At 45.0% G+C, this 26,070-nt stretch overlaps 1 protein-coding gene across 7 annotated transcripts in view; it reads right to left on the reverse strand.

Annotated features, from left to right (window-relative positions):
- Tln2 (talin 2) overlaps nt 1-26,070 on the reverse strand; it is a 377,519-nt gene that overhangs the window by 159,700 nt on the left and 191,749 nt on the right. For all 7 annotated transcript variants that reach the window (XM_063243368.1, XM_063243367.1, XM_023562272.2 and 4 more), the window contains 6 exons: nt 8,537-8,708; nt 6,628-6,725; nt 5,095-5,224; nt 4,235-4,387; nt 2,489-2,631; nt 802-929 (listed from right to left, as the gene is read on the reverse strand). In XM_063243368.1, the coding sequence (XP_063099438.1) occupies nt 802-929; nt 2,489-2,631; nt 4,235-4,387; nt 5,095-5,224; nt 6,628-6,725; nt 8,537-8,672 (788 nt within the window). In that variant the 5' untranslated portion in view covers nt 8,673-8,708. The remainder of the gene's footprint in view (nt 1-801; nt 930-2,488; nt 2,632-4,234; nt 4,388-5,094; nt 5,225-6,627; nt 6,726-8,536; nt 8,709-26,070) is intronic.

The following is a 26,070-nucleotide window of genomic DNA, read 5'->3' on the forward strand; positions in this document are numbered from 1 at the left end:
CTCTCTTCAAACCCTTCGGTCCAATGCCAGGCAAATACATCCCCATTATTTTATAAAAGGGAACCACAGATCAAATAGAATAAAAGAACAGAGTAAGAATTTCACTTGCACATGGTAGTTCACAGCAACAAAGAATTTATAAGATTATAAAAAGAACGTAAGCTTCTCGCACACTATGATGCTCTAACGTAGGAATCTAAAGAAACTGCACATGATGATGGCCTGCAGGGGCAGCTCAGTGGTACAGCACATGCCAACCATGTGCCAAGCCCTGGGTCTGATCCCTAACGCTCTAAGAAATGAAACCAAAGCCAGAACCAGCCACAGATGATCAAAGTGTTCCAGCATGAGAGGACACTGTGGTAATAGGCAGAGGTCACAGAAGGAACACAAAGTGAGCTCCTCCAGTCCACAAACACTCGGGACAGGCTGGACAATAGCTTGTGTCAGGGTAGCACAGCTACTCAGGTAGAGAGAAAATCACCACTGCCAGCACTCGGAACCTGCTTCCAGAGACTTCCTTTACATTCACCCCAACAATAAATTCTTAGGCCTTTCCTTTCCCTGCACATATGGTGCAGGGAACACACACGTGGTAACACACTCAGCTGGTCAGGGCAGCCATTCTCACAATGGACCAAAATCATTGTGTGTATTTAGGTACCTTGTTCAAAAATAAATGGGTGAAGTGTCAGGATATGGATGTGGCCCTGGGTTCCACCCCAGGCACCACATGAACGAACAATAAACAAACAAAAGAATAGATAAAAAGATAAAAGAGAAAACTAAAAGGTCATTTACTCTAAGAATCCAGGCTTGTGTTTATGCTCCACGTGAGGTCCAAATTGTATCTGGGCTTGAAATCCACCAAACTCGCAGGCTTTCTCAAAGGAGACAGGGTGGGAGCCATTCAGGATGTCATCCCGGGCCTGAAACACATAAGCAAGGAGCAGCCTCAGGAGTTTGGGGGGGACCACGCCTCCCCCAGACACGGCCCTGCCCCAGCACATGCACCCCACACAGTTGAGGACTGAGATTGCAGGGGGTGCCAGGAACTCCAAAGGGCAAGTCAAATGGCCCAGGGCTGGAACACATGCCAGCCGTCTGGAATCACAAAGGGGAAGTGTGTTGGTAATCTAGGGAAACAGAAGCAGTTATGGAAACTGGAGAGGTAAAGGGAAATCCTTGTGAAAAGACCAGGTTCATTCAAGCTAAAATAGAAATAGCTTACTTTTTATGCACCCACACCACAAAGATAGCAAAAAAATAAATAAATAAAACCCAAAGAAGTAAAATGAATCCAACCCTCATTTCAAAGGAAAGACTAATTAAGTAAGAAGAGACTGAGAGATGGCTACACACAGAGAAATTCTGGACCTGAGATATCTAGGTGAAGGACAAACAGTACACAGTCCTAGAACCTTCACTGCGTGTGAATTCCTTTAGGTTTTTGATCCGTCGGTGTCACTGCTATTTATCCCTCTCCTTTCCGTCTTTGCTTTCTCTAAACGCCCCCCGACACCCTCACACAGACACGCACAGCCACCCCCTGGGGCCTTAAACTCACGAGCATCTTCTCCCTGGCCAGCTTTCTTCTAGCTTCGTTCCCTTCCTTTTCTTTCACCCCCTAACTCGAGTGTCAGCAAACTTTCTCTTTAGAAGGCCAAACAGTAAACACTGCAGACCTTCAGAGCCATAAGCTCTTTTTTGAATAGATAACTACTGAACTCTGCTACTGGAATACAAAATATACAACAACTAGATTACAGGTATGGGGATTCACTAGGACATAATACATAATACTTAAATAAATGACTCATTTACTATCAAGCAGGCAGAGGTGTGGTTGCAGTTTGCAATTCTTGCATTATCTCTATAGACAGATAAGTACACAGATGAAGGGAAGAGGAAAGGAAGTTTAGATAAGAGAAAATGTGAGAAGTACAGGTGTTTTCAATGAGTCAACAGCAACCCGAGGGACCATCCAGTGTCCAGCCCACACCTTACATCCTGGGAAACTGTGCCTCAGATGTGTTAAATGACTTGTCTGAATTCAAACCATTAGCTAATGGTAAAGACATAAAAGGTTGCTGTGAAGATAGCTTTTAGTGAATGGGAAGAGGTGATTTTTACTGATACTGCTGGTGTTCTAAGTGTTGGCTAATAAAACCGTAGCATCTTTGAAACTGTGAGCCATTTGAAGAGATATGGTCATCTCTTGAAAGCAGGAAGAGACAAACAGTGCCGGGCACCACGTTTCAATCTGGGAAGGCGAAGAGAGTCCCAGAAAGGCCGCTTCTGGATGGCCAGTGGTTCATGTCCAAGGCCACCCTGCACTACCACCAGAGAGGTGGAGCCAAGGGACACACCCACCGGACACGGATGCTGTGGACAGCGTGGGAGACGGAGCTGGCCCCTGCTCCCTGTGTTTCAGCCGGGGGCCTCCTACACGCTGCCCGGCCTCTAGTCCGAGAGGTGAAGGCCATACCTGGACATAAAGCAAGTTCAGCTGTACAGGGTCTCTGGAGTCTACATTCTGGTCCGAGTAGAAGAACTTCCTCCGCAGTAGGAGTGTCTCGTTTTCATCTACTCCTTGCTCTCGGAACGTTCGGCTGTGATCCAGCCAGTTCACTGCAAGAAAGATGCGGCAGGGAGCTGGGTTTGTTCGTTCTCTCATCTGGAAGGGATTTAACAGGGCAGCGGAGGGACGCAGAGGTGAACTTCTCTGAGGCTGACACTCAGAGTTCCTTCTGACATTAAAGCTCCTCTTTTTCCCTTTGAAAACCAGCCTGTCACTATCTGACCAGCAAGAAGGAAAGGAAGGACAAGATTCCTGGCCATTCGGACAGCTAGCTGGCCCTCCTCAGGAGTTATCACATGCCCCCTCTTCCCCACATGGTGAGAATAAGGAAATCCGTGTTCTGTGCTAAGAAGCCAGATTGGAATTTTCCTTAAAACGAACAGTACATACTTGGGTCTCATTAAGTGGAATGATTCAGAGGCCCGAACACAGCAAGTTACCCCTGACACCCCAAGTGGAAAAGAGGAAGGGAAAGTCGGGGAGAGTAGGGGTGGGAGGACTGTGGGGTGGAGAGGACAGACTGTGCTCCTTGTCCACGGCCCGGTCACTCCAGAGCACAAACATCGAGGACTCCTGGTACACTTCCTCTCCACTCCTCCCTGAGCTGCACACGCACATGCACGCACACACACTGCGGCTAAGCACTCAGAACCCGCCCCATCACGTTCTGAGTGGCTTCGGCGTGCAGAACATGGCTGACAGCCCTTCTCTCCCACAGTGCCAGGGACAGCCTTGCGCACACACGAATAAATCCCTGGGATTTGTCTCCTCAAGTCTCTTGGAAAGAAGTATGCAACTGGGAATCTAATGAGGCAGAAAGAAAAGGGACTGGAGAAAGTCAGAGGAAATGTCAGACCCGCCAAAGATCAATAAACATAATGACAGTGATGATGTCACCCCAGTGCTGCGGCAGGAACAGGAGGCCTGAGTGGGCTGGGGTAAACTATGGCCCCACAGGAGAGGCGGACCGGCAAGGCGCATGTGGTACAGCCCGTGGGCATGCAGGGGCTCTGTTTCTTCCCACATGTTAAATCGTGTGGCTGTGCAAAGTGACTTTCCTACCAAAGAAGCTTATCACCAGTTTCAGCCTCTGGCAGGGGAGGCAACGGTCACCCACATCGTCAGCATCTGCCTGCCAGGGACAATAAGAAACAGCTTCCGGACAGGGCCCACAGCACCCCTGATGGCGTCTTCATTAAACTTACACAACCTCCATGCATAAGGACTTAAGGGGGACAGAGGCCACGGCACAGGCCACCCCAGTCCACATGTAGGACACGCTACAAAAGCGCCAGCCTGACGGCTTCACATGCGCAAATCTCAAGGAGGAAAACAGAAGCGATGGAGGAGAATCATACAGGTTAAAAGAGCGCATCACCAACCCTATCTGCACCCCAGCTCCCACTACTAGAAGAATGTGTAGGAGATGAGGGAAAGGTGAACACAATTTATCTGTGTGATACCAAAGGAATTTTTTTTCTTTTTTGGGGAAATGGTACTACCATTATGTTTTATTTCTCTACAAATTTCAGTTTTGAGGGACATACACAGACATTTACAGGTTGAAAAATGACCCAAGGCACAGGGGTGGTGAGAAAGGCCGGAGGCTAGTACCGCCCACGCGCCTGGACCATGTCCTCCCCATGAGCTCACAGTCGTCATCAGTGTGGAGCTTGGCCTTCAGCTTCTCCATCTTCCTCTCGTCTCGCAGCAACGTCCGGTCTTTTTTGAGTGTACCGGTCCCTTCCTCCTTCTTTTCCTCAATTGTTTCTTGGATTAAAGAGTACTCTTCATAATTTGTTATTCCTAAAGACAGAAATGAGGTTATAAGGCTGAGCTGTGAAACTGCGGCCCACAGCCCCACTGGGGGCCAGGGACACTGTAGCCTATGCTGGCAAATGACACATGCCAACCCTCCTGGCGGTGTGTGGACAGAGGACCGCTCAAAACACTAGGTCCAAGTCTCTACTAATTTCTGAGGAACAAGAGACAAAGCAGATACCATGCAGGAGGACATCCAGTAAGAAGGGACTGAGAGAACTCAGCTCCCTTTGCATGAAGAAAAACAAGACCTGTAACTCAGGCTACTCTTCAAGTATTTAGAGGTATTCGTGTGGGAACCAGCAGTGTTGTCCTCTGGGGAGACTAACAGAAACTAAAAGAAGAAAATCTGCCCCATGGGGGGTCACACAGGCTGTCACCACGGTATTCAAGGAGACTCTGGACATCAACATGGGGGAGGGGACTGCATGACAAAAATTTTTAATAATTCCGCTCAACTGAAAATACCCATTGTTTTCTTAAAGAGAAATAAAAGCTCTCGCTAGTGACCCAGGGAGAAGTGCAAGTGTTTACAACACCATGATGAGTAGACCATCAAATCAGGAGAACAGATGTACTCTACTAGGACTGGGCAGAACAAAACTACGGAGACGCCAGGCAAGGGAGGATAGCGGGGGGAGGCAGGCCATTCAAAACAAAGCTGACATGGAAGCAGGCTTGCGGCTGCTCACCTATCCTGCTGCAGATGGTGACCAGGAGCTCCCCCACGGTCTTGGAGTCGTCCACCATTACAGTCTTCACGGAGCCATCCAGCATCCGGATCTTCTGAGGCCTCTGTTTCTTTTTGTATTCCAAAATGTCCTAGAATGCAAACCATACATATATTTCACATGCACGGGAAAACAGACAGAAAACCTAAAGAGAAGATGAAGATGAAGAGGAGGAGGAACAAGGAGAAAGGAAAGGACAAGGACAAAGAAAAGAAGATGAGAAGGAAGAAGAGGAAGAGGAGAAATAAGAGGAAGGGGAAGGAGAAAGAGAAAGAAAAGAAAAAGAGACTCCCTTTCTGATTTCATCTTTTCAAAATTTCTTTGAAAATTTTTCTTAGGCAGACAGAACCTTCATTATTAGAGCAGTTTCTGTAATTCAGAATCTCCAAGTCTTGATAATTACTTTGATAAAGATTTCTTTAAAATCTTAGTGAAACTGCACACAGACACACGCACACACACACCCAACAGGAAGAAGCTCGAGAACTGACAATTACCCTGCATAACACAGCACAAGTGTCAGATACCCTTCCGGAGGCTACGAAAGGCTGCGCTGGGGAGAAGTGGCAGCCAAAAAGGCCTCCACACCTTTTTAAAAGACAGTATTCAATGATCCGTATTCTGTCATTAGCAATTTTACTACCTATACTTAGAAAACGTAAATGCAAAATGTTCTCTCAAAATGCTTACTATTAATGTGCCTCACAACTAAGTATATGAGTATAAATACAGACATAAATGCCCCACTGTCCCTGGAGTCCTTCCCAGGGGACACTATCACAGTGGGGGTGATGCTTATAATACGGCAATCAAACACGAGCAGGCCCATACTGGGGCATTCAGTTTGGAAGACATTTCTTAAACAAGAGCCCTCAATGTTTAATTATACTTCTTAAACACAGAACTATTGTGAGAACATTAATTAAAATTAACAAATCAATTATTTCATTCTTGCTCTGTGGAATACTGGTCAATCTGATAGATCCAACTCATGCAATGACTCACAGAGCCTGTATGCTGGAAGTCTGGATAGCACAGTTAACACACTATTTCTCCTCACACCCCCTAGCAACCATTTTAGTGCTGTTACTCTGGCTCACAGTTATTAAAATCACATCTACTATTTGAAATCTCTTTTCGAAAACACAAAGCTGGTTAATATTCGGTCTCAGACTCTGGAGACTTCCTTTTCATTGCTCCCTCCTGCTTGTCTCATTTTCCATCAGGGACACACTTACACCCTCACAGAATATGCCTGTGCCCTGTCTTGTGAGTACCTTGGCCCACACAACATGCAGAAACTGTTTAAGATATCCCACAGTGAAGCAATGTAAAGAATCTGGATGGCTGGATCCTTTCTCACCACTGGACAGTACAGCACAGTACATGGGAACCATTGATAAAACGCCTTTGAATCAGAATGTGGAACGGTGCTGGCTTCCACCGCAGCCCAGGGACAATGCAGTGAGGAAAGGAAGCCACAGCGCAGCCTACCCCGTTCCGCAGCATGTAGTAATCCAGCGTTCTGCCTGCCTCCAGCCAAATCCCTTTCCTCGGGTCTTCATCCGAAAGGAACAGCCCATAGTCGGAAGCTGGACACAAAGAGAAAGACATGAGGGAGGTAAGTGTTGGCAAGGCCAGCTCCAGCTCCTTGGCCCTGGGCCTCTGGTGTCCTCCACCAGAAAGACGTGTTTCCAGAGGGGCCCCCAAGGGGTCACAGCACCAGAGCAGTGGAACTGGGGCAGCTGAGCTGCAGAAGCAACACCCCCAAAACAAGTCCATGTTTCTGAGGATCTGTGGATTAGAAGTGGGTCTGAAAGTACGGTACTATAGGAACAAGACAGTCCAAACTTATTGGCAACTGAATTTGAGTTTGTTCTCTAGACCTCACTATAAAAACCAGGCCAAGAAGCTGGGCATGGTGCACAAACCTGGCAGCTCCAATACTCTAGGAGGCTGAGGCAGGAGGATGGAAAGTTTCAGCCCAGCCTGGGTAAATCAAGAATCTGCAAGATGTTGCAAAATTAAAATGAAAAAGAAAAAAAAAAGGAGAAAAAGAAGAGGGGACAGAGCTCAGTGTGAAGCCCATGGGTTCAACAAAACAAAATAAAAAACAAATGAACAAACAAACAAAAAAAGAAACTGAGAAAGTGATCTCTTAAGCACAAGGCTGTTAAGGCCCAGGGGCAGGTGGGGACTTTGCACCACAAAAGATCCAGCAGGATACACTGTCAGATTGAAAGGAGTTCCCACTAAGAGGAAGCCCCTGCCTTCCAGTTTCAACAAACTGGAACATTGTGTCCCCAGAAATGCCTGGATTCTATGGAAGGTCTGACGGGAGTGGGGAGGGGAAGGAGGGAAACAGCCGCTGCCTATCCATGCCCCTCTCCATCTCAATGCTGTCACGCATGTGAAGAAAACCAGAGACCCAGGGGAAGCCAGTGCTGAGCCACTGCTGCTTCTCAGCAAAGCTCCAAGATCTTTAAAGCTTTACTCACACCTCATGGGGGTTCCAGAAAGCTGCCCCCAAAGACATTCTGGAAACAATCTGAGAGAAAACAACAAAATAGGAAGTGAAAAGAGACAATAGCAGTAAATTGGAGAAGGTGCCTTTTTGAGAGAGAGAGAGAGAGAGAGAGAGAGAGAGAGAGAGACACACTCTCTCACTATGCAGTTCGGGCTGACCTCGAACTCACTATGGAGCCCAGGCTGGCCTCAAACTCCTGGCAATCCTCCTGCCTCAGCCCTCTATGAGTGCTGGGATTATAGGTGTGTGCCACCATGCCCACTTAGTAAGGCGATTCTAATGCTTCCATTTTTAAGCTGGTTTTATCCACTTTCACACTAAAGATTTATCCATTTCAAAATGATTCCTATTTCTCAGCTGTCAGTTAGATAAACACCTGAGTATGAGCAGGAAGTGTGCAGAGGAGACAAAGGGAAATTGACAATCGATCGGATGGTCTATGAATGGCTTTGTTTAGACTCAGATTAATAGGGGCCAAGAGTTTAATCAAATACAAAACAAAACATACAACGTGTTCCTGTGTTTTAAAAAAGATCTGAGATAAAAGTTATAAAACTCCTTCAAAAGGGCCTGCTACACAAGACCTACCCAGGTCCTGATGGCGATTAGAAGTGGTCCTGCATGGCAAACGGCAGGGAACACACGATCATCAGGAGCCAGAACAGGGCCTTGGCACTTTACTGGGTGAATGGGACTGCAGAGCATGAGGGTGGAGGGGCAGGGGCAGGAGGACAGCACGCCTGTACTGACTGACCACTTGGGGTCCTCACGGCCACTGTCACCACCGGCCTCACAAGGGAAGCCAAGCGTGCCCAGCCTCCAAGGTACCAGGTGGAAACATCAGGCCAGAAGCACCCACACCATGCAGAGCCTCACCCTGCCCTGTCTGGGCCTCAGGGACCCGCTCCCGAATGACCCGACAGGCGTCGTACACGGCTGTGGACGGCTCGAACTGCATGGTCTTCACCACATTGCAGTGGCGGACGCAGATCTTCAAGGACAGGGCCACCATTGTCCTACTTGGTGTGAAGGGTCTCCAGGAGAAGGTCTGGAAAACACGAAGCAGTAACCCTGAAGGCTGCCTGCGGCCATCACTGGTCAGGAGGAAAGAAACCTGTACACTCTCTTAAATCAACTTTGCAGGCAAGTTTTTCTGACAGCCACTTATATTCAGAGAGCATTTTGTCTGTGGAAGTATTTCTTTTAAGAAAAACTCCTTTTTACTTGTACATTTTTCAGTACACAGTGATTACACTCATCGTGGGGAGCTGGTGCTCACACTTACCAAACCTTCAGTCTTTTTTCCATCTCTTTCCCCTCCTATGCCTGCCTTCATCTCTTAGTCCCTTTCCCTTTTGCAAGATTTCTTTCCTATTAACTTTTGTTTTGCTCTTTAATTTACTTATATTTTGGGCTTCTCACATAAGAGAAATCATGTCATGCATATGTTTGTGTTTCTGATTTATTTCACTGAATTTTCTGGTCACAAGGTACATCCATTTCCCTAAAATTGTGATTCAAGTTTATCCTTTTTATGGTAGAGTAGTACTCCACATCATGTATACATACCACATTTTCCTTATCCAGTCATCTTAGGATGAATACACAGGCTACTTCCAAGATCTAGCTATTATGAACCATGCTACAGTAAATGTGGGTATGTCTGTATCACTGTAATAGGATGACTTTAACTCTTCTAGGAGTATATCTAGAAGCTGAACAGCTGGGTCAAATGGTTTTACTTTTTTGAAGAATCTCCATGTTGACCTCCACAGTGGTTGTACCAGACTCTATTCCCACCACCAACATAGAAGCCTCACCAACATATGCTATTATTTGCTTTCTTGATGACTGTCATCCTTTTTGGAGTAAGATGGAATCTCGGTGTTGCTTTAATGTTTCTCTTACGGCCACAGATGTTCTACCGTAAAAATATTTCTTATTTGAGAAATGTCAAGATACATTCCGCTGCCACCTGCAGCAGCAGCACTCCCTAGGATCCTACCCCGAACTGAATTCATTTGCCACAGCCCAGGAGGTGGATGGACGGCTAACGTGACAGAGGCTTCCACAGCATCTTACAAGTCTCTGCCCACATCATAAAGGGCTTGTAACCCACATACTTCCTGGGTTACACTCTAGAGATGAGTCGACAGACCTGGCCTCCTGTTGATCTCTCTGGGAGTTTGCTTGTGAGAACTGCAGGGTTTCCTCAACTGCTGAGCTCTCTCTAGCAGCGCAGCTGCTGCTGAGAGTCAGTGGGGAAGGCCAGAATTGGACGTCACTGTGGTGCTATTTATGGGGCAAGGACAGCATGGGGTCCCATTCTTCCCTGGGAAGAGCACGGTAGTATCACTTCATGAAGGCCACCTTTCCTGGGGTGAAAGTAAGGCTTTCTGAAGAGCAAATGCATGGTCCCCCTCCAGCCATGCAGACGGATGCCCCAGTGAAAAGGATGACAGAGTCACGGCATGGGCCGCTGCACCCATGACATCCCCTCTATTGGCCTTCAGGGAGCAGGATGCAGCCCATTCCCCTCCACTACTCCCAGTGGATTCCCATGACTGCTCATCTCAACACTGAACAAAGGTGGCACAGGGCGGAGCTGACACTTGCAGTTTAGGGTAGATTAGGCGACTGAAGTTCTCAACTTTCATATTTCTCCATAATGACGATGGCAAAAAAGCAACACTCCCACTACGTAGGAACACATCATAAAGGGAAAATCCAAACACCAAGCCAGTCACTCTCACAGTCCACTGTGTGGGAGCCCGAGACAGGAAGGCGTCTTCTTATTCCTGACTCCTTGTTTCCTTAGGACTCCGTATTCCCAAGCATGAAACAAGACCTCATAGTATTTTTTAACATGAGAGTCATGTACGTGCAGAACTCCTTAATAAACCACAGGTTGCATACAAGGCAAGGCATTTTATTATCACGTAACATGATTGTTCACACAGCCGAACCTACGTGAGGTCTGAAATCAAAGTAAATCATGGTTGTTTACTCATCCCATAGAACCCACAGCAGTGAGCTTCTCCCGGTGCCACTCAGCACAGGACAGGATTCGTAACCACGGACACTGCTGGTATTAAGTAGCCAGCTTTACCTAATGGCAAAAAAGAGCAGAAGGAAATCACACAGCAAGCTAGAAACGCCAATGGAGGCCAAGTCTGTGTTTTCAACACTTGTGAGAAACCTTATGGCACAGCCACTGTAAACCTGAGCAAAGGCTGCAGCTCAGACCCCAGTCCTGGAGAACTATCCATCCCTTGTCCACCGCGGTGTGTGCAGGCCTCTCAGAATCAATCCACCCCAGCCCTGCAGCTGACCCTTGTGTCCAAGCTTGCAACTAATTCCTGCTCCTGCATGCTTGGCACTGAGTGGAGTGATCAGGTTTCTTTTGCTAGTTTGGCTGCACACAAGCTCAGTGCCAAATCTGTGGACGCGTTTTGATGGCATTGTTACAGTCTAGCTCCTGCCTCTATTTTATGACCCTAACCGGGTTTTCTATTTTCTCTTAACCTAATTTGGATGTATGCTTTCCCAGCAGATTTTGAAGTTCTTTTTCTTTTGGCTAAGAAACAAAATATAAATCCATCAAACTGGCATTATTTTTCCCTTGCATAATCTCCGCTCACTCTGACCATTTTTGCCTCTGTGTGTGTGTGAAGGTCACCTGGACCCACTCAAAGCCCTCCTGAGGCAGCCAAGAGACAAGATGAGCCAGTGGGACCAGTGGGGAAGCGCAGACATTCTCCTTTTAAAATAAACACTTTCCAGGTCCAGGGAGCTGTGAACAGCCCAGGAGGCTGCCCGGCCTCTCCCCAGTCCACCCTGAGACAAACAAACCCAGCTCCAGCCAACGCCTCCTCGTGTACAAAATAAATGTCCACTGTTGGTCAAGATGAGTGCCCACCTTTGGACCTCTGCCTGACAAGTGAGGGCCATGAGACCTTCCAGCCTTGCTGTCTTAATGGATATGCAGCCATAAGCTTGTTCCTTACCCAACATCTACCTCAGGCTCCTTCTTAATAAAATGCAAGAGCACAGAAAAGCCAATGAACTGAATATGTCAAAGGCAGACAGTGTAAAGCAAGGGCTTGTTACTAGTCATAGTGATTATAGAAACTGTGGAAGCAACACGTTCTACCCAGCTGCTATCTGTGCTGAAAATTCATTCAGTTGTTTATTTTGTATCTATTATGACCCACTGTAAGAGGAATTAGGGAGCAAAGACAGAAAACATTCCTGTCCACATAGTGCTCGACTTCCAGTGAGCCCTTATTCACCACACAGGTCTAGTGTCCTTCTCTAGGCAAAATGTACAGTGAGCTGAGGTGGAGCACGCTTGGGGAGCTGCTAAATCTCAGCACTAAGTTACTGTCTTGGAGATTAGCAGGATTCCTCAGGAGGAAAGGCAGCCACTCCTCCGATGGGTGAGGGCTAGTCTAACAATGGATACTTCCCTGGAGCCTGTCACAGGCACCTGCTTTGGGACACAGCCCATAGGAGGCACTCTGTGGCTTCTGATTGCTCCCTTGGGAAGCTGAGGGTCTGTGTCCACCTAGCAAGATCACAGGGCCCTGCATCTTCAGAATAGGGATCTGAACACCACCTCTGTCCTCTCTCCACTATGATCATCTGGAAGTCCCTGCACCCAATGATGATGGCTGCACTCACGCTCCGCCTTTCCCCAGGCCTGCTCTGCAGGTGATAAACAGCCCTATTCGATTACTGCACCTATCCCATATCCAAATGTCAGCGTAACAGGTAAGCCTTCATAAAATAATCCTTCATCTGTGATTATACCTGGCTCTCTCAAAGCAAAGCCCAGGAAAAAGCTTTCCGCTCTCTCTCCTCTAACTTGCTCCTCTGGCAGGTAAGATCCCACTGTGCACTGGTCAGCACTGGTGTGTCCCTCCTCGGGGGCCAAGGCTCATCATGCCAGGGCTCACCTGAGACACTCAGTGTCCACTAAGCAGACCAAGCACGAAGCTCCCTGACACCACTGAGAAGGTAACTCGAGTCAGGCCTTCCCAGAGAGCCAGGTGTCTTTGATTCAAGGCGAGGCTCTAGGAGCAGGCAGCAAGGGTCCCTTTGCTCTATTCCATCCAGTACTCTTACAGAGCTACATTTTCTGTAAGTTTCCAGGTCCCACCATGGCACCCTCCTTAACCCCTCCTACCTGGTGAGAACCCAGGCAGGGCCTGAATGGAGAGCATCTCCTTCCTCACATCACATATTCTGAAGGTGCTGCCTAATTGTAAACGCCTCCCCACCCCCTGAAAAACCAGTCATGAATGTGGCTGACGTGATTTTTTCCATGCAGCTGTAGTTTACACAGGAAAGGACCAGGATGGCTGCATTCCCCTAGGTAGCCAGAATGGGAACCGCAGAACACGCAAGACAACATCACGCAGACACCTCATTAGCTTTCTTTCAAAGAGGCCAAGACTGTTTTTTAACTTTGAATACTTCATCTAGAAGTCAGCATCATTAAAAGGTCAAGTGGTGAAGGAACAGAGCAGAGATGGTCAACAGCCAGTGTGACCTCAGAAGCAGACCTGCTCGGTCAATACAAACTCAGCCAAGTGGCTGCCTGTAGATGACCACAGGGCCACCACTGTGTCTTTCTCCCTGTTTCCAGTATATCAACAATACAGGCATTTGCCTTTCAGGTATTAGGTATACAATTGCCTTTAGAGGACCATCTCCCCTCCAGGTCCCAGAGAGCAAGGGCTGCATCACGAAGGCCTGCAATCACCTTTGATGCTCAAGGCCCCAGAAGACTGCTCAGTACTCAGTAGATATTCAATAAATATTCATAGAATTAATATGTACTCCATATTAATTGAATTCTGTATTAACTGCGTCCATTATTTCAAGCTACTAGGAATTATCCACACCAATATCAAGGTTGAAGGGTGAGCAGAGGACCAAAACCCAGACCAAACTATGTGCTACTTATCAACAACTATTCCAGCAGCCCAACCTCCCATGACATGACAAAATTCTCCACTGCACGAAATGAGAAACTCCAAAAAGACCTGAATTCGCACAGTCAGGAATCACTGGTCATGCTCATGAACCACAGCCACTGCCCGTGGTGAGTACCTGCCTTGGAGAAGGGCTCAGTCCCTGTTTATTTAATGCCGGCATAGACTGGAACATCAGAGTTCCTTACCTCTGCTAGGACACGCACATGGAAGGCTGAAGCTATGGGATACGGTAAGGTAAGCAAAAACTTTGATATTGCTTTCCATTGTCAGATGAAAAACTATAACCTTGAGGTCAAGAGACTGTCACAAGGTCAGACCGGGAGAAAATCGCAGGACTTTCTCACACTGCTGCAGTGATTATAGAGGGCTGTGCAACTCCTGTTACCCTCTCATTACCAGGCAGCTCTTGGCACTGGCACCTGAAATACCATTATTAAATCTACCACTGGTCGTAAAGTTTTGTTCCCAGTTAAATTCTGCTATAAACATGCATATGTGCATTTATCACATCTCACTATCCTGGAACAGTAAATCCCAGAACCCTTCAGCAAATTCGCTGAGAGCTGCCCTTTAGTCAAGGTGATGCCAAAGGATGAGGAAATTCAGCAGAGGGGAGAGAATTTTGCTATGAGGAATCCAGGACGCAGGGACAGCTGAGAAGCTGCAGCCAGGGACATGAGGCGAGGCCTGTGGAAAAGGGACACATGCTTATGTGTCTCCAGATTTGTCATTCTGCCTAGCCTTGATTCTGAATGCAGTGAGCACGTTGAGATTGCAGAGGCAATCAGGTTCCAAATGCTCAGCCCAGCCATAGAGTGCCCATCCAGTGCCCCAGCCCATCAGCCTGATTTGCATCTCTCCCTGGGATGCCAGAAGTCTCCACACTGCTGCCATGAATGCACGTTCAGTTCCTATGCAATGGCCGGATAATTTCAGCCTGTGCTTCTGAAGTGTCCCACCCTCCTCCCCATCCTGTCTGAATCACTTGCCCTTCCCACCCAGCGTCTGGTGTAGCTTCTATTGATTGGTCTCTTGCATAGCTACGGTCAAGCAGCCCTGTTCTCCTGTATTGGTTCTCAGGGCATCCAGCAGTAGGCCCTATTCTGGCAGTGCCCTCCTGGACTTAGTCACCACAGAAACAATGGGAAGATGCCATCTTCTGATAATCCACTGCCACTCAAGCATTTCATGGCACTTTCTCCTATGTGTCCATTGTCATCAGTTATGGTAACAGGCCAGCAAGCAGGAGACGTCTGTTTAGTTTGGTGGCAGCTCCCTTGGGAAGATAAAATAGAGGCTCATGGAAGATAAATGCATCCCTAGCCTATGTGTGAAATACACCATCATTTGTTGCTGGACCACTGAGAAGGTATGTCCTCTCTCCAGCAATCTGTCTATTTACCTCTGCAAGATACAGCGGGCAAATAAATTATTCCGTATCTTCCATCCTTCATGCAGTCTGTCAGTCTGTGTGTTTTGTACTTTGCAACAGGCCAAAAAAAAAAAAAAAAAAAAAAGAAAGTGGCTTAACTGAACTCCGGTTTTCAATTCTTTTATAATTTACCTCATTCAATGATTTAAAATAGGCTGTTTATAAAAAACAGATATGATAGGAAAATAAAAGGTCACATCTAAGAAAAAATAGAAGAAAATTAAAATAAGGTCAACAACAGAAGAATTGTGAATTATTTACCATTCATTTGGGAACCTTGGAATAACTCTTCCTATTATTTTGTTTCTCTGACCCTTGGTGACAAGTCTATAAAATCTCAGGACAGTGGATGCTCCAGGCTGCGAGTAAGGCTGATAAACACAAGCTTTGTCTGTAAGGCTGTGACGGCTGCAGATACATTAGTTTTTACTCAGAAAAAAAAAAAAAAAAAAAAAGATCTTTGATCTACAGTAATCTTGGAAGGAATAACTGGTATTTTCCAGACAGAACCTGGAGGAAAATGGGCAAAGAATAGCACACAGGTTCTTTGTCAAGTGACCTTCCAGGTGCTTGCTTGTCCTTAATTTGATGCCAACATGCTGAGGACCATCTGATTGAGCACACAGATTTCAATGTGGAGTTGCCATGCAAGCCCACAGGAAAAGCAAGTGTTTCACTGAAGAAACTGAAGCGATCACCACTCCTTTTCACTGAAAGGAGCAGGCTACAAACCCGCAACACGCATCCCTCAAAAAGGCAACCATGCATGGTTTTTGCAAAGAGGAATTCTGAAGAAAAAAAGCAAAAAGAATTAAAAACATATTCTTGCCACTTATCTATGTTAATCCATTAGCCAGGAGGGCATCTATGTCGGAGACTTGACCTAAAAATCTGGCATATATTCAGAGAGCTAAAGCAAATCATGATTCAATTTTTCATTTTTGTAGATTCAGAGTCCATAAGCATTGTACCACATGGCCAGTCCAGCACTCAGACTGGATTAGAGTCTCCAAAGGAGCCTCCTGTTCAGTGGTGTCTCCCCTCCCTGAAATCACCTCATTTGAAACCTAAACAGGGGACTGTTTTAGTCTAATTACATATCGATAGCAGTGTCCTTTATCTCAGACATGGAAGTCATTAGGTATACATCTCTATGCAATATGCAATTGCATAGAGAGAGGACATACCTTCTCAGTGGTCCAGCAACAAATGATGGTGTATTTCACACATAGGCTAGGGATGCATTTATCTTCCATGAGCCTCTATTTTATCTTCCCAAGGGAGCTGCCACCAAACTAATTGCTCTAATTCTCCCATTCTCCAAGTGTAAGAAGCAATACTGATAAACACATTGTTTTTAAAAATTTGTAAGTAATAGCAGCTAACATGCACCTAACACTGATTCCAAGTCCTTTTTATAGGTCAAGGATGCTGAATCTTTAACGTAACCACAGGCTAAGGGTTGAGGCCTCATCCAAGCAAGCAAGGAAACCAAGCAGATGTGACTTCACAGAGACCACGTGTTATGGCTCCTATGGATGTCCCCTGAAGCCTCATGCGCTGCTAGGTGGAGCTTTTCAGAGTATGCTGGATCTAGGGTGTGATACTGGGCTTAAGGCTGTGTCCAACTGATTGGAATTGGCCTATTTGAGGGTGTGGCTGATGGATGGACTGAAGACAGAGGCCCATCCTGGATATGAGTGGCACCACCCAAAAGGCATGTATGCCGGATGGGATGAAAGAGAAAGCAGGATGCAGGCTGGTTTCTGCTCGCTGCTTTCCTGCCTGTCTTGCCATGGACTGTGTCTCCTCTGCTATGTTCCTGTGCTATATGCCACCCTGCCTTGGAGCCAGGTGACTATGGATGGAAACCCCTCAAACTGTGAGCCAAAATAAACCTTTCCTCCTGGAATTTTGTCCCAAGAAGGAGAAATTAACTAAGAGACCATGGTAACGTGTGCTCTTTGAACAGGAGGAAACATACCAGAATGAACACAAGTCTTGTGTTAAATGCAGCAAAATGGGAAAAACACTTACTACAGTGTTTTTTAATAACTGAACTGGCCTGTGTTAAGTTATTGTGCTGTACATCGAACTAACCATTTTGCCTAATGATTCTGTGAGAGGGATCTTGTGTGTCCTGGGTAATGTAGGTTTCAGAGAGGTTATATCTCCTAAGTAACAGGCTAACCCAAGAGGGAAGGAAGGCCTAGGCCCATGTCTGTCTAAGTACAGACTTCCATGTCTGGCCCCAACCCACCCACAGATAAGCACTGCCAATATTGTGACACATCTTCCTGTGTTGTGCACATTTTTTGTGTAATTCGATGATATATGCTATATAATTTTGTATCCTCAGTTTTCCCCATTCCAATCCCATGGTAATCATTTCCGATAGTATTACAAACTCTGTAGAGTCGTAAATAGAAATATAATAACACAATGTAAGGCCCCATAATATACTTAGCTGTCTGTTTGTTTTTTGTGAATATCAGCTATTTGCTGTTTATATTACCACAAATAAAGCTATGGTAAGGATTTTTTTTCCTTGAAACTCTTCCGTAATTTATTTCAGATTTTCCTAAGCTAAATATATTCTCTTACAAAGAAAACTATTTTTACCAAACAATCCAGAAGATATCAAGACAATAAGAAACAAAAGTAAGATACCAGTAGTTTGATTTGTATGTTAGCTAAATGAACATGTATTAACAACTGGGAAAGTCAATGATAGTGCATCTTTTATAGTTCAGTCTACCCCAGAGAACAACCCTGCCAACCAGGCTCAGGCCTTAAGGGAGAAATCAAAAGTCAGAATTCACAAAGGAATGAATACAAGAAATTAAAAAAAAAAATCTGGTATGAGCAATAAAACAAATTTAAAGATGAGAGGCAAAAAGATAAATGCTTCCCATAAATTTTGGAATACATTACACATAGTAGAAATGACAGAAGAAAGAACTGAACTAGACTTTAACCAAAAAAATACTGTAGCCATGCCTTCTACTTTCTGCAAACCCAAGTTTCTGGGCTGCCTATCAGCACAAACCAGAATTCCAAAAAAGAACTCAACTGCCCTGAAGTATTCAGATGGTATATCATTTGTCTTATATTTAATCAAATAAAGCCAGACCAAAAGTCTTGCCAATTTCATCTGTGAGTTATGGGTGAGATTTGTATTTCCAAATAACAAAAACAAATCATATTTGAGTCTGTGCATATAAATCTTACATCAAAAAGCACAAGGAAGAAAAAGGCACGTCCCTGAGGATATGAAATGAGGAGCTCATGACAACATACTTGTTGGACACAGTGGTGCACAGGCGTAAATCCAGCACTCAGGAGGTTAAGGCAGGGGAACTGCAGTCAGTTCGAGGCCAGCCTGAGCCACAAAGAGAGACTCTACTCAAAAACAAGACAAAACAAAGCAATACTGCGAATACAGAGCATTCTAAGAAATTGTTTTACAATACTGTCACATTTACTGTTTCTACAAACTGGGCTTATTCTTACAATTCCAAACACAAACGTAAGATAAATGTGGAACGAAGACAGAAGAAATGCAAAGCCCATTCAAGAGAGGGAGAGGCAAAAGATGAGGAGCCCTAAGAAACAGTAGGACTTAAGGGCTCAACCTTCCAAGTGCATCATTAACAGGAAGCTGGAAGCAACCTCTTGTCTCCTTCAGTATTGGCTGGTAAAACGTATTCATCCTGTTCCACAATAGAATCTTGCAAGCTAAGTTATTTCACCTCCAAAACTCATATAGATGTCCTAACTTCAGTAGCTTAGTTTGCAATCTTATTCGAGTTTGGATCCTGAAAGTACCTCAAAGCCCATGTGTTAAAGGTCTAGTGCTGGTAGGAGCTGGTGAAACCTAAAAGGTGGGGCTCAGTGGAAGGAAGTCCAGTCATTACAGGACAGCTCTTACAGGGCATACTGGGACCCTGCGCCTTCCTGCCTATCTTTGGTTCCTGGTGGCTCTGATGCCGCCTCTGTCTTGTGAGTCCCCCAGCACCTACTGTGCTGTCCCAGGCCCAAAGCAACATGGCCAACCAATCATCAACTGAGACTCCTGAAACCGTGAGCCAAAATAAACCATGCCGGTTAATTATCACAGGTACCTGATCATCACAGCAATGGAGAGTTGACTAACATAGGCTTGGTCCTCATCCAAAGTAACTGCTGTTCTTATACAGAAAAGATATCTGAAACCAAGGAAGACAATGTAAAGGCACAGAGAAAAGAGGACTAATTACAGGCCTGTAAGAGAGGTCTGGGTAAATCCTTCCTTAATATCTCTCATAGGAAACCCACACTGCTAACACCATGACTTCAGCCTTCCAGAATTGTGAGATGATAAATTTCTGTCATTGAAAGAGACAGTCTATAGTACTTTGCTATTAAAGCTCTAACAAAATAAGACAGGTTAACTATTTAGTCAGGCCACATATGGCCCAATTAGAATTTTAATTAGTATAATTTTATTAAATGTAGGTCATTTGACATGAGGGGACCAACTGTATTGTCAAACCTAAGTAGTAATCTGTGAGGAAATTAGAAACATGTAAACACAGTCATAGACACAGACCCTGGTATAGGCAAAGGAATGGGTAGGCATATTTATTTGCATATGCCCCAGGTCACAAAGCTAATTAACTGATGGAGGTGGGGTGGCTTGGGGTGAGGGGGGCCGTACCCTGGACACATCTGCCTCTAGGGTCCATGCTTTGCTACCAAACAGAATTACTTTGCAACATGGCAAATGTCTGCAACAGTAGGATACATGAAGCCAGGTAGATTTAATTAGTCTCTCCCACAGATAGATGCCTGCAAACACCCTATGACAGCATTTCATTGGTGTGACAGGACCATACTATTTTTGTATTAGATCTTTTTTGGCTTTTGCTATAGTAGAATTTTTTTTCAGGAATTAAAATAAATAAACTCAACTATAACAGAAGCCCACTTTCAGTACTCAAATCCAAAGAAAACTGAAGAGCTTTCTTGCCTGTGAGATCACCCCTCCATTCTGTATGGGGTAGGAAGCCCCTCTATCAATTCTCCCCCACATTCAGCCTAAACACTCTAACTGCAGACATAAATATCTAAGGCTCAAGTGTCTCCCAGGCACAGAAGATAAGGCTCCGATTCCAGGGTTATGATGGCAGTAACACAGAAGAGCACTGACTGGTCAGTGGACATCTGTTTAGTGATCACTTGATAACATACAAGATTCTACACTGAAAACTTCTGTGGGAACTGATAGCATGCATGAGTCACAGCATGCAGACCAGCCTATCCATTCACTCCACTGCTGTCCAGAGGAGCCTCCCCTTGCCCTTCAAACAGCAGTGCAGGGTGCCAAGTCTGGAATTTGATCACAAAAGCCCTTCCTCATCGGTGTCATTCAAGAATAAAGGCATGGCTATATGGGTTTAAGTGGGTGGGAGTCTCTTAGACTCCTTAAGGGGCCAAGATGAATCTAGAACGTTCTGAAACTTCCAGTCATGACCCAGATAAGAATTCCCTGAGCAGAAGCCCTGCTATGGTTTAAATGCCTGTGTCCTCTTCCAAACTCATGTTGAAACTTAATCCCCAGTGCAACAGCTGTTAGAGGTAGGGCCTTCAGAACTGAGTAGGTCATGAGCACAAAACCCCTCACAATGGGTTAATCTTTTGAATGGCCTAAGAAGACAAGTTCATCTCTTCCATCCCTTCTGCCAAGGAGGATACACTGCTCATCTCCTTTGGAGGATGCAGCACTATCTTGGAAGAGAGCAGCCCTGATCACGCCTTTAACTTACTGGCCCTTGATCTTAGATTTCCCAGTTTCTTGAACTGTGAGAAACAATATTTCATGGTTTATAAATTACAGTGTTCCACTTATGTTGTTATTGCAACGCTAATGGAAAGAACTGTTGAAATTCACATGCTGACCCCATCATTTGCACTGAGTCTTCCAAGGACCACTGCTCTGAATTCTGGGTCTGTCACCAATGATGGGCAGCCACTAAGGGCTCGGTTATTTCATTATTTCACTGCCTCCACTTTTCAAGGTTTTGTTTTTTAAACATTTCATGGTTCTACAGTTCAAAAATTTTTTATTTACTCCCAAATTTCATTTTTTAAAGCACTGCATGGTTCTATGGTTCAAAAATTTTTATCTACCCCCAAACCACATGCAGGTATAGTAAACCACATACCTATTGATTTTAACACTGAAGATAGAATCAGAGGCATTCTACCATTGGACTATATCCCTAGTTTTTTCATCAGACTTTGAGACTGGAATCAGGCTTTCACTAAGTTGCCCAGGCTGGCCTTGAACTTATGGGCCTCCTGGCTCAGCTTCTGGAGTAGCTGGGATGTGCCACTGTTTCTGGGAATGCTACACAACATTATCTAGTCACCAAAGGCCTGACCCTGATCAGTGAGCACAACCACACTGCTGCAGCAGGGTGCTGTCACTCAAGCTAAGGGAAAGGGCAGGGGTCTGGCCAGGCTCTTACACACAGACGCATGCCCGGGACTGCTGAGCACAGAATGGGAGCTCTGCTTCTCTACTATGTCCCTCCATCCTGCCTTGCCCAACAGCTGTGACAGGAGCAGCTCCCAGGCTCTACTGTCACCAAGAAAGGCAAGCAGCCTCCACTACAGAGGGTTCTTAGAGGTTCTCAGAACCTCTACCAAAGTCAGACAAGAGGTTCCAGTCCTGTCAGCAAGGGCTGAAAACAGGATTAGGGGAGAGGAGGCAAAAAGCTAAGGAGACTGGAATGAAGGAAGAAAAAGAAGCTGCAGCACTCACAGGAAGGTGCATGGCAGCCGAGTCTATCTGGCTTTCGGGGACCATTCCGTTACACGGTCACGTTTCCCCACTGTTAGCATCTCTGGGTGAGGAAAGGTCGGTATCCCTGTATCCCATGTAGGGTAACACTTACCAGAATGGAAAGTTTCCTTTTCTGTTGTTTTCTTCAGAAAGACATTTAGAAAATTTACTGGGGAAAAACATCTGTTTACCACAACTCTCCACAGACAGCACCACCAGAGCAACGAGTCTCTCACGGAACAGTCTGAATGTCACAAAGAAAAAGGCATCCCAAGGAAATACAAATATGGAGAGACATCACTACTCCATCACCCCCAAAATGCTAAGCAGAGCTGTTTCTCCATTCCCTTCACTATTGATTTACTTGCATGGTACATCATAGGCAGAAAGCAGAAAGGTAAGGGTGGCACTCGAGCCACAAGGTCATGCATCAAATAAATGCAGACCAAAAGAATATTCATTACATTTCTTTGTGATACATCCCCAGAGAGCAGTAAGAGAAACAAGAAATCAATGTCGAAGCAAATTCAAGTCTCCAAGCGCAGGGAACTGCTGCTGCTGGGGGCTTCCTCCAGAAGAGCTTCCCCCTCTCCCATGGGCTGCTCCCTCTCCTCTTCCTCTGAGCCGTGCATTCTTTGGGCAAAGTCTTAGCACCCATCTGGGGGGCTCATGGGGAGAGAGAAGTGCAGCAGGGCAGACTGTGAGACAGAAGTCCCAAGGGATCCAGTCCTCACTCCTAGCTGGTGGCCCTTCTCAATCTCCCCCCCTTGTTTGACATCAGATGACTTCTGCAGTGGGTACATGTCACACCTGTTTTCTGCATTTTTCCTCCAGTACCAAAAGTCTGGCCTTACTTTCAAGGCTTGTCCTCTTTCCAAATATTTGAGCTTCTATTTTTAGAAGTTTCAGGGCGTAGTGGCTCAGGTCATTGCTTGCGTCCTACGTCAAGGTGAGCGCACCAAGGTGATAGTTTCAGCAGAGGAAGCCGTTCACCTGAAGGGAGCCAGTATGGGGAGATCCCAGAGTCCCCAAGGCACGGTCTGTATGACTGGACTACTGGGTTCAACCTCTCTAAAGGTTCTGTTGCCTCCTAGTATTACCACCGGCTGACAACCAAGCCTTCAGCTCAGGACTATGTGGGGACACTTATCCGCATCACAGTGACATGGAGAACTGTATTTCCCAACCTGCTGAATGTCAGATTCGTGTCCACTAAAATTGAAGAATAAATTTGAAGGAAGAGCAGAGGTTAAGAGAAGGAAAGATTTATTGACAAATAGCTTCCAAGAGACAGGAGAGGTCCCAAAAGTGGGTTGCCTCTAAGGTCATTTCTATAAGAATATTTTATAGCGCTGAATCACGAGGGGGCTACAACATGGGCCAAATAGTAACCAACCAATAGGGTGAAAAGTACAGCCTCTTAGCTAATGCTGAGCCAGGAGGGAAGTGGGTCAGGCAGCACGGGTGCACAGAAGAGAACAAACACATTCTGGGGAAGTGATGGGTCCAGGTGCTCTGGTGACTGATGTCTAGCTGGACTTTACTGGGCCAGGTGACATCAATTATACTATAATGTCAAGCTATGGCTTAACCCTGAGGGAGGCTGGAGGCCTGGTCTTCTTTAGTTGTGCCTCCTGCCATAATTCTGATGTCTTTATTTTTTCTGCTGACTTCCTTGGGAGCACAAGCTCCTCTGGCTGCATGTTAATTTTTACGTAACTCAGCTGCCTATAATAAGAATACCAAGTGACAGCCAGCCTGAGAGTAAGCAAAAGCAATACTGCCACAGCTTTTCCAAGAGGCCCCATTACATTATTATTAATTAGGTCTTCTGGCTTTTTCTTTGACAACAAATTCTCAAAATTCTCTTCTCTTGGGAATTTAGGTAGGATAGAATCGCTGGCTCTACAGTGACCCTGATTAAGTCTCTGAGGAAATGCCAGACCAGTTTTCCAAAGCAGATGTTCCAGTTGCTTTCCCAGCAGGTACATTTGCGGGTTCCATTTTTTGGTACATTCTCACAACACTTGCTATTATCTGGCTTTTATTTAGCCATTCCAGTAGTTGAGGTGACATTTCATTGTGGCTTTCACTTGTGAGCCCCTCATGACTGATAAACATCTCTGCATGTGGTTATTGGCCATTTGTATACTTTTCCTTGGAGAAATATTCATTATAATCCTTCGACCATTTTTTTAAAAATCAGATTGTTCATCTTTTTCTTATTGGGCTATCAGAATTCTTTACATATTCTGAATACTAGACCCCTGTTTCAAATGCTTTGTTTTCTCCAATTCTGTAAATTGGCTTTTCACCTTTCTTGGTAATGTTATTTAATGTCCAAAAATGTTTTAGTTTTTTTTTTTTTTTTTTAAAGAAATATACTGTTCTTTTTTTTTTTTTTTTTTTTTTTTTGTCTTTTTCATTTTTATCGGTACCGGGGATCAAACTCACGACCGCCTGCTTGCAAGGCAGGTGCTTATGCCGCTGAGCTAAACCTCCAGCCCCTAAATGTTTTAGTTTTGATAAAGTCTAATTCATCTACTTATTTCTTTATTTGTGCTTCTGAGCATTGCACAATCCAAGGTTAGGATTTGTCCCTGTTTTTGTTTCAGAGTTTTATAGCTTTAATTCTCAGAACATGTAGGTTTTTGATTAAATTTGAATTCATTGTCATATATGGCGTGAGGCAGGGGTCCAAATTTATTTTTCTCTACCAGCTTTTAAAACTAAGAAATATCTTTTTCCTACTATTCACCTAAAGGTGTAGGTGGGAAGAAACAGTAGGGAATGCAAGCCCAACAACAACTTAGGACCGAGGAGAGAAGAATGCAATGGAATTTTCCTAATGGATCTAAAATTATCTTCAGTGAGCGTTAAAATGCACTGTTTTGAAATCAGTTGGGAATCAATGCTTGGTAACTCAAATGATGAGCCACATGAGAGGAAGATTTCATAGATTAAAGGATAACATCATTAAACCATCAAGATCAATTAAAAAATTACTGGATACCAGCAACATGGCTTGCATAGCACTGTACCTCACAGTGCTAGATAAACCTATGTGAGACATGGTTCCTCACCCTGAAGAGCTTATCAGCTGGTCTGAGAAATAAAGCTGGTTTCCCAGGAAACAGTTCCACTTCGAAGAATAAGCAGCTAAACTATACGTCTTTTAAAAAGCTGTGTCTCATAGGCTACATATCTCATGACCAACTGGGACTAATACAATATCCGAATACTGGAGGAGCGGGACTACTTTTCATAGTAGGTGTGACTTCCCAGTGTGTTAACAGATCATTTTGAAAATGTTTTTAATGTATGTTATACAACTGACAATTACTTCCTCAAAGAAATAATAACAACAAAAAAGAATGTTTCCTGACTTTAAAGATAATGGAGCCAGGTGTGGTGGCTCACTCCTTAATTCCAGCACTTGAGAGGCTGAGGCAGGAGGATCACTGCAAAGTCAACACCAGCCTGGGCTACAAAGTGAGTTCAAGGCCAGCCTGAATTGCACAGTGAGATCCTGTCTCAAAAAGACCCTCCCATACACACACACACACACAAAGAGAAAATGGAAGATTCTCTAAGTGAAGAATGACAGACACAGGATAACAAAATAATCGCTGTACTTTAAGTCACCTTTAGCCCGCTCATGTAATTTCTAAGGGATTTTTTCTAAGGTTTACATAGATTAGAACTCTGTTTTAATTGCTGCCTGGGGCTTTATCCTGTTGTTTAGTAGTTTAATATTCATCTTGTATTAGATTTTCAAAACAGAACAAAGATGGAGAAAAGCAAGCAGTACTAAAAAGCATACATCTAGGAGGATGAGTAGCAAATATGCCCATTGAGTACATCTCAAAGGAACAAAAGATTTACTGGCACTTGCTCTAAGCCAGGCTCTTGCAAATAAAATAAAATTGCTGCCCCTAGAGTCCACGGCTTCGCTTCACAGGGACTACTCCAGGATGACAGGACAAGTTTGAAAAATGCCTCAGTTAGGGGGAAAAAAAGACACAGAACAGATGCCAACACTGAGGGTACGTAGAAAATATGAAGCTTTATGAAGAAAAATCAATTTGCGGCACCAAGATATTTACTGAAGCTCAATTCAGGCTCTTTGTTAGAAAAACAATTCCCT

Source organism: Cavia porcellus, unplaced genomic scaffold (assembly GCF_034190915.1).
Source record: "Cavia porcellus strain 051 isolate PalLab524CR breed Dunkin Hartley unplaced genomic scaffold, mCavPor4.1 scaffold_38, whole genome shotgun sequence".
NCBI classification, from domain to species: Eukaryota; Metazoa; Chordata; class Mammalia; order Rodentia; family Caviidae; genus Cavia; species Cavia porcellus.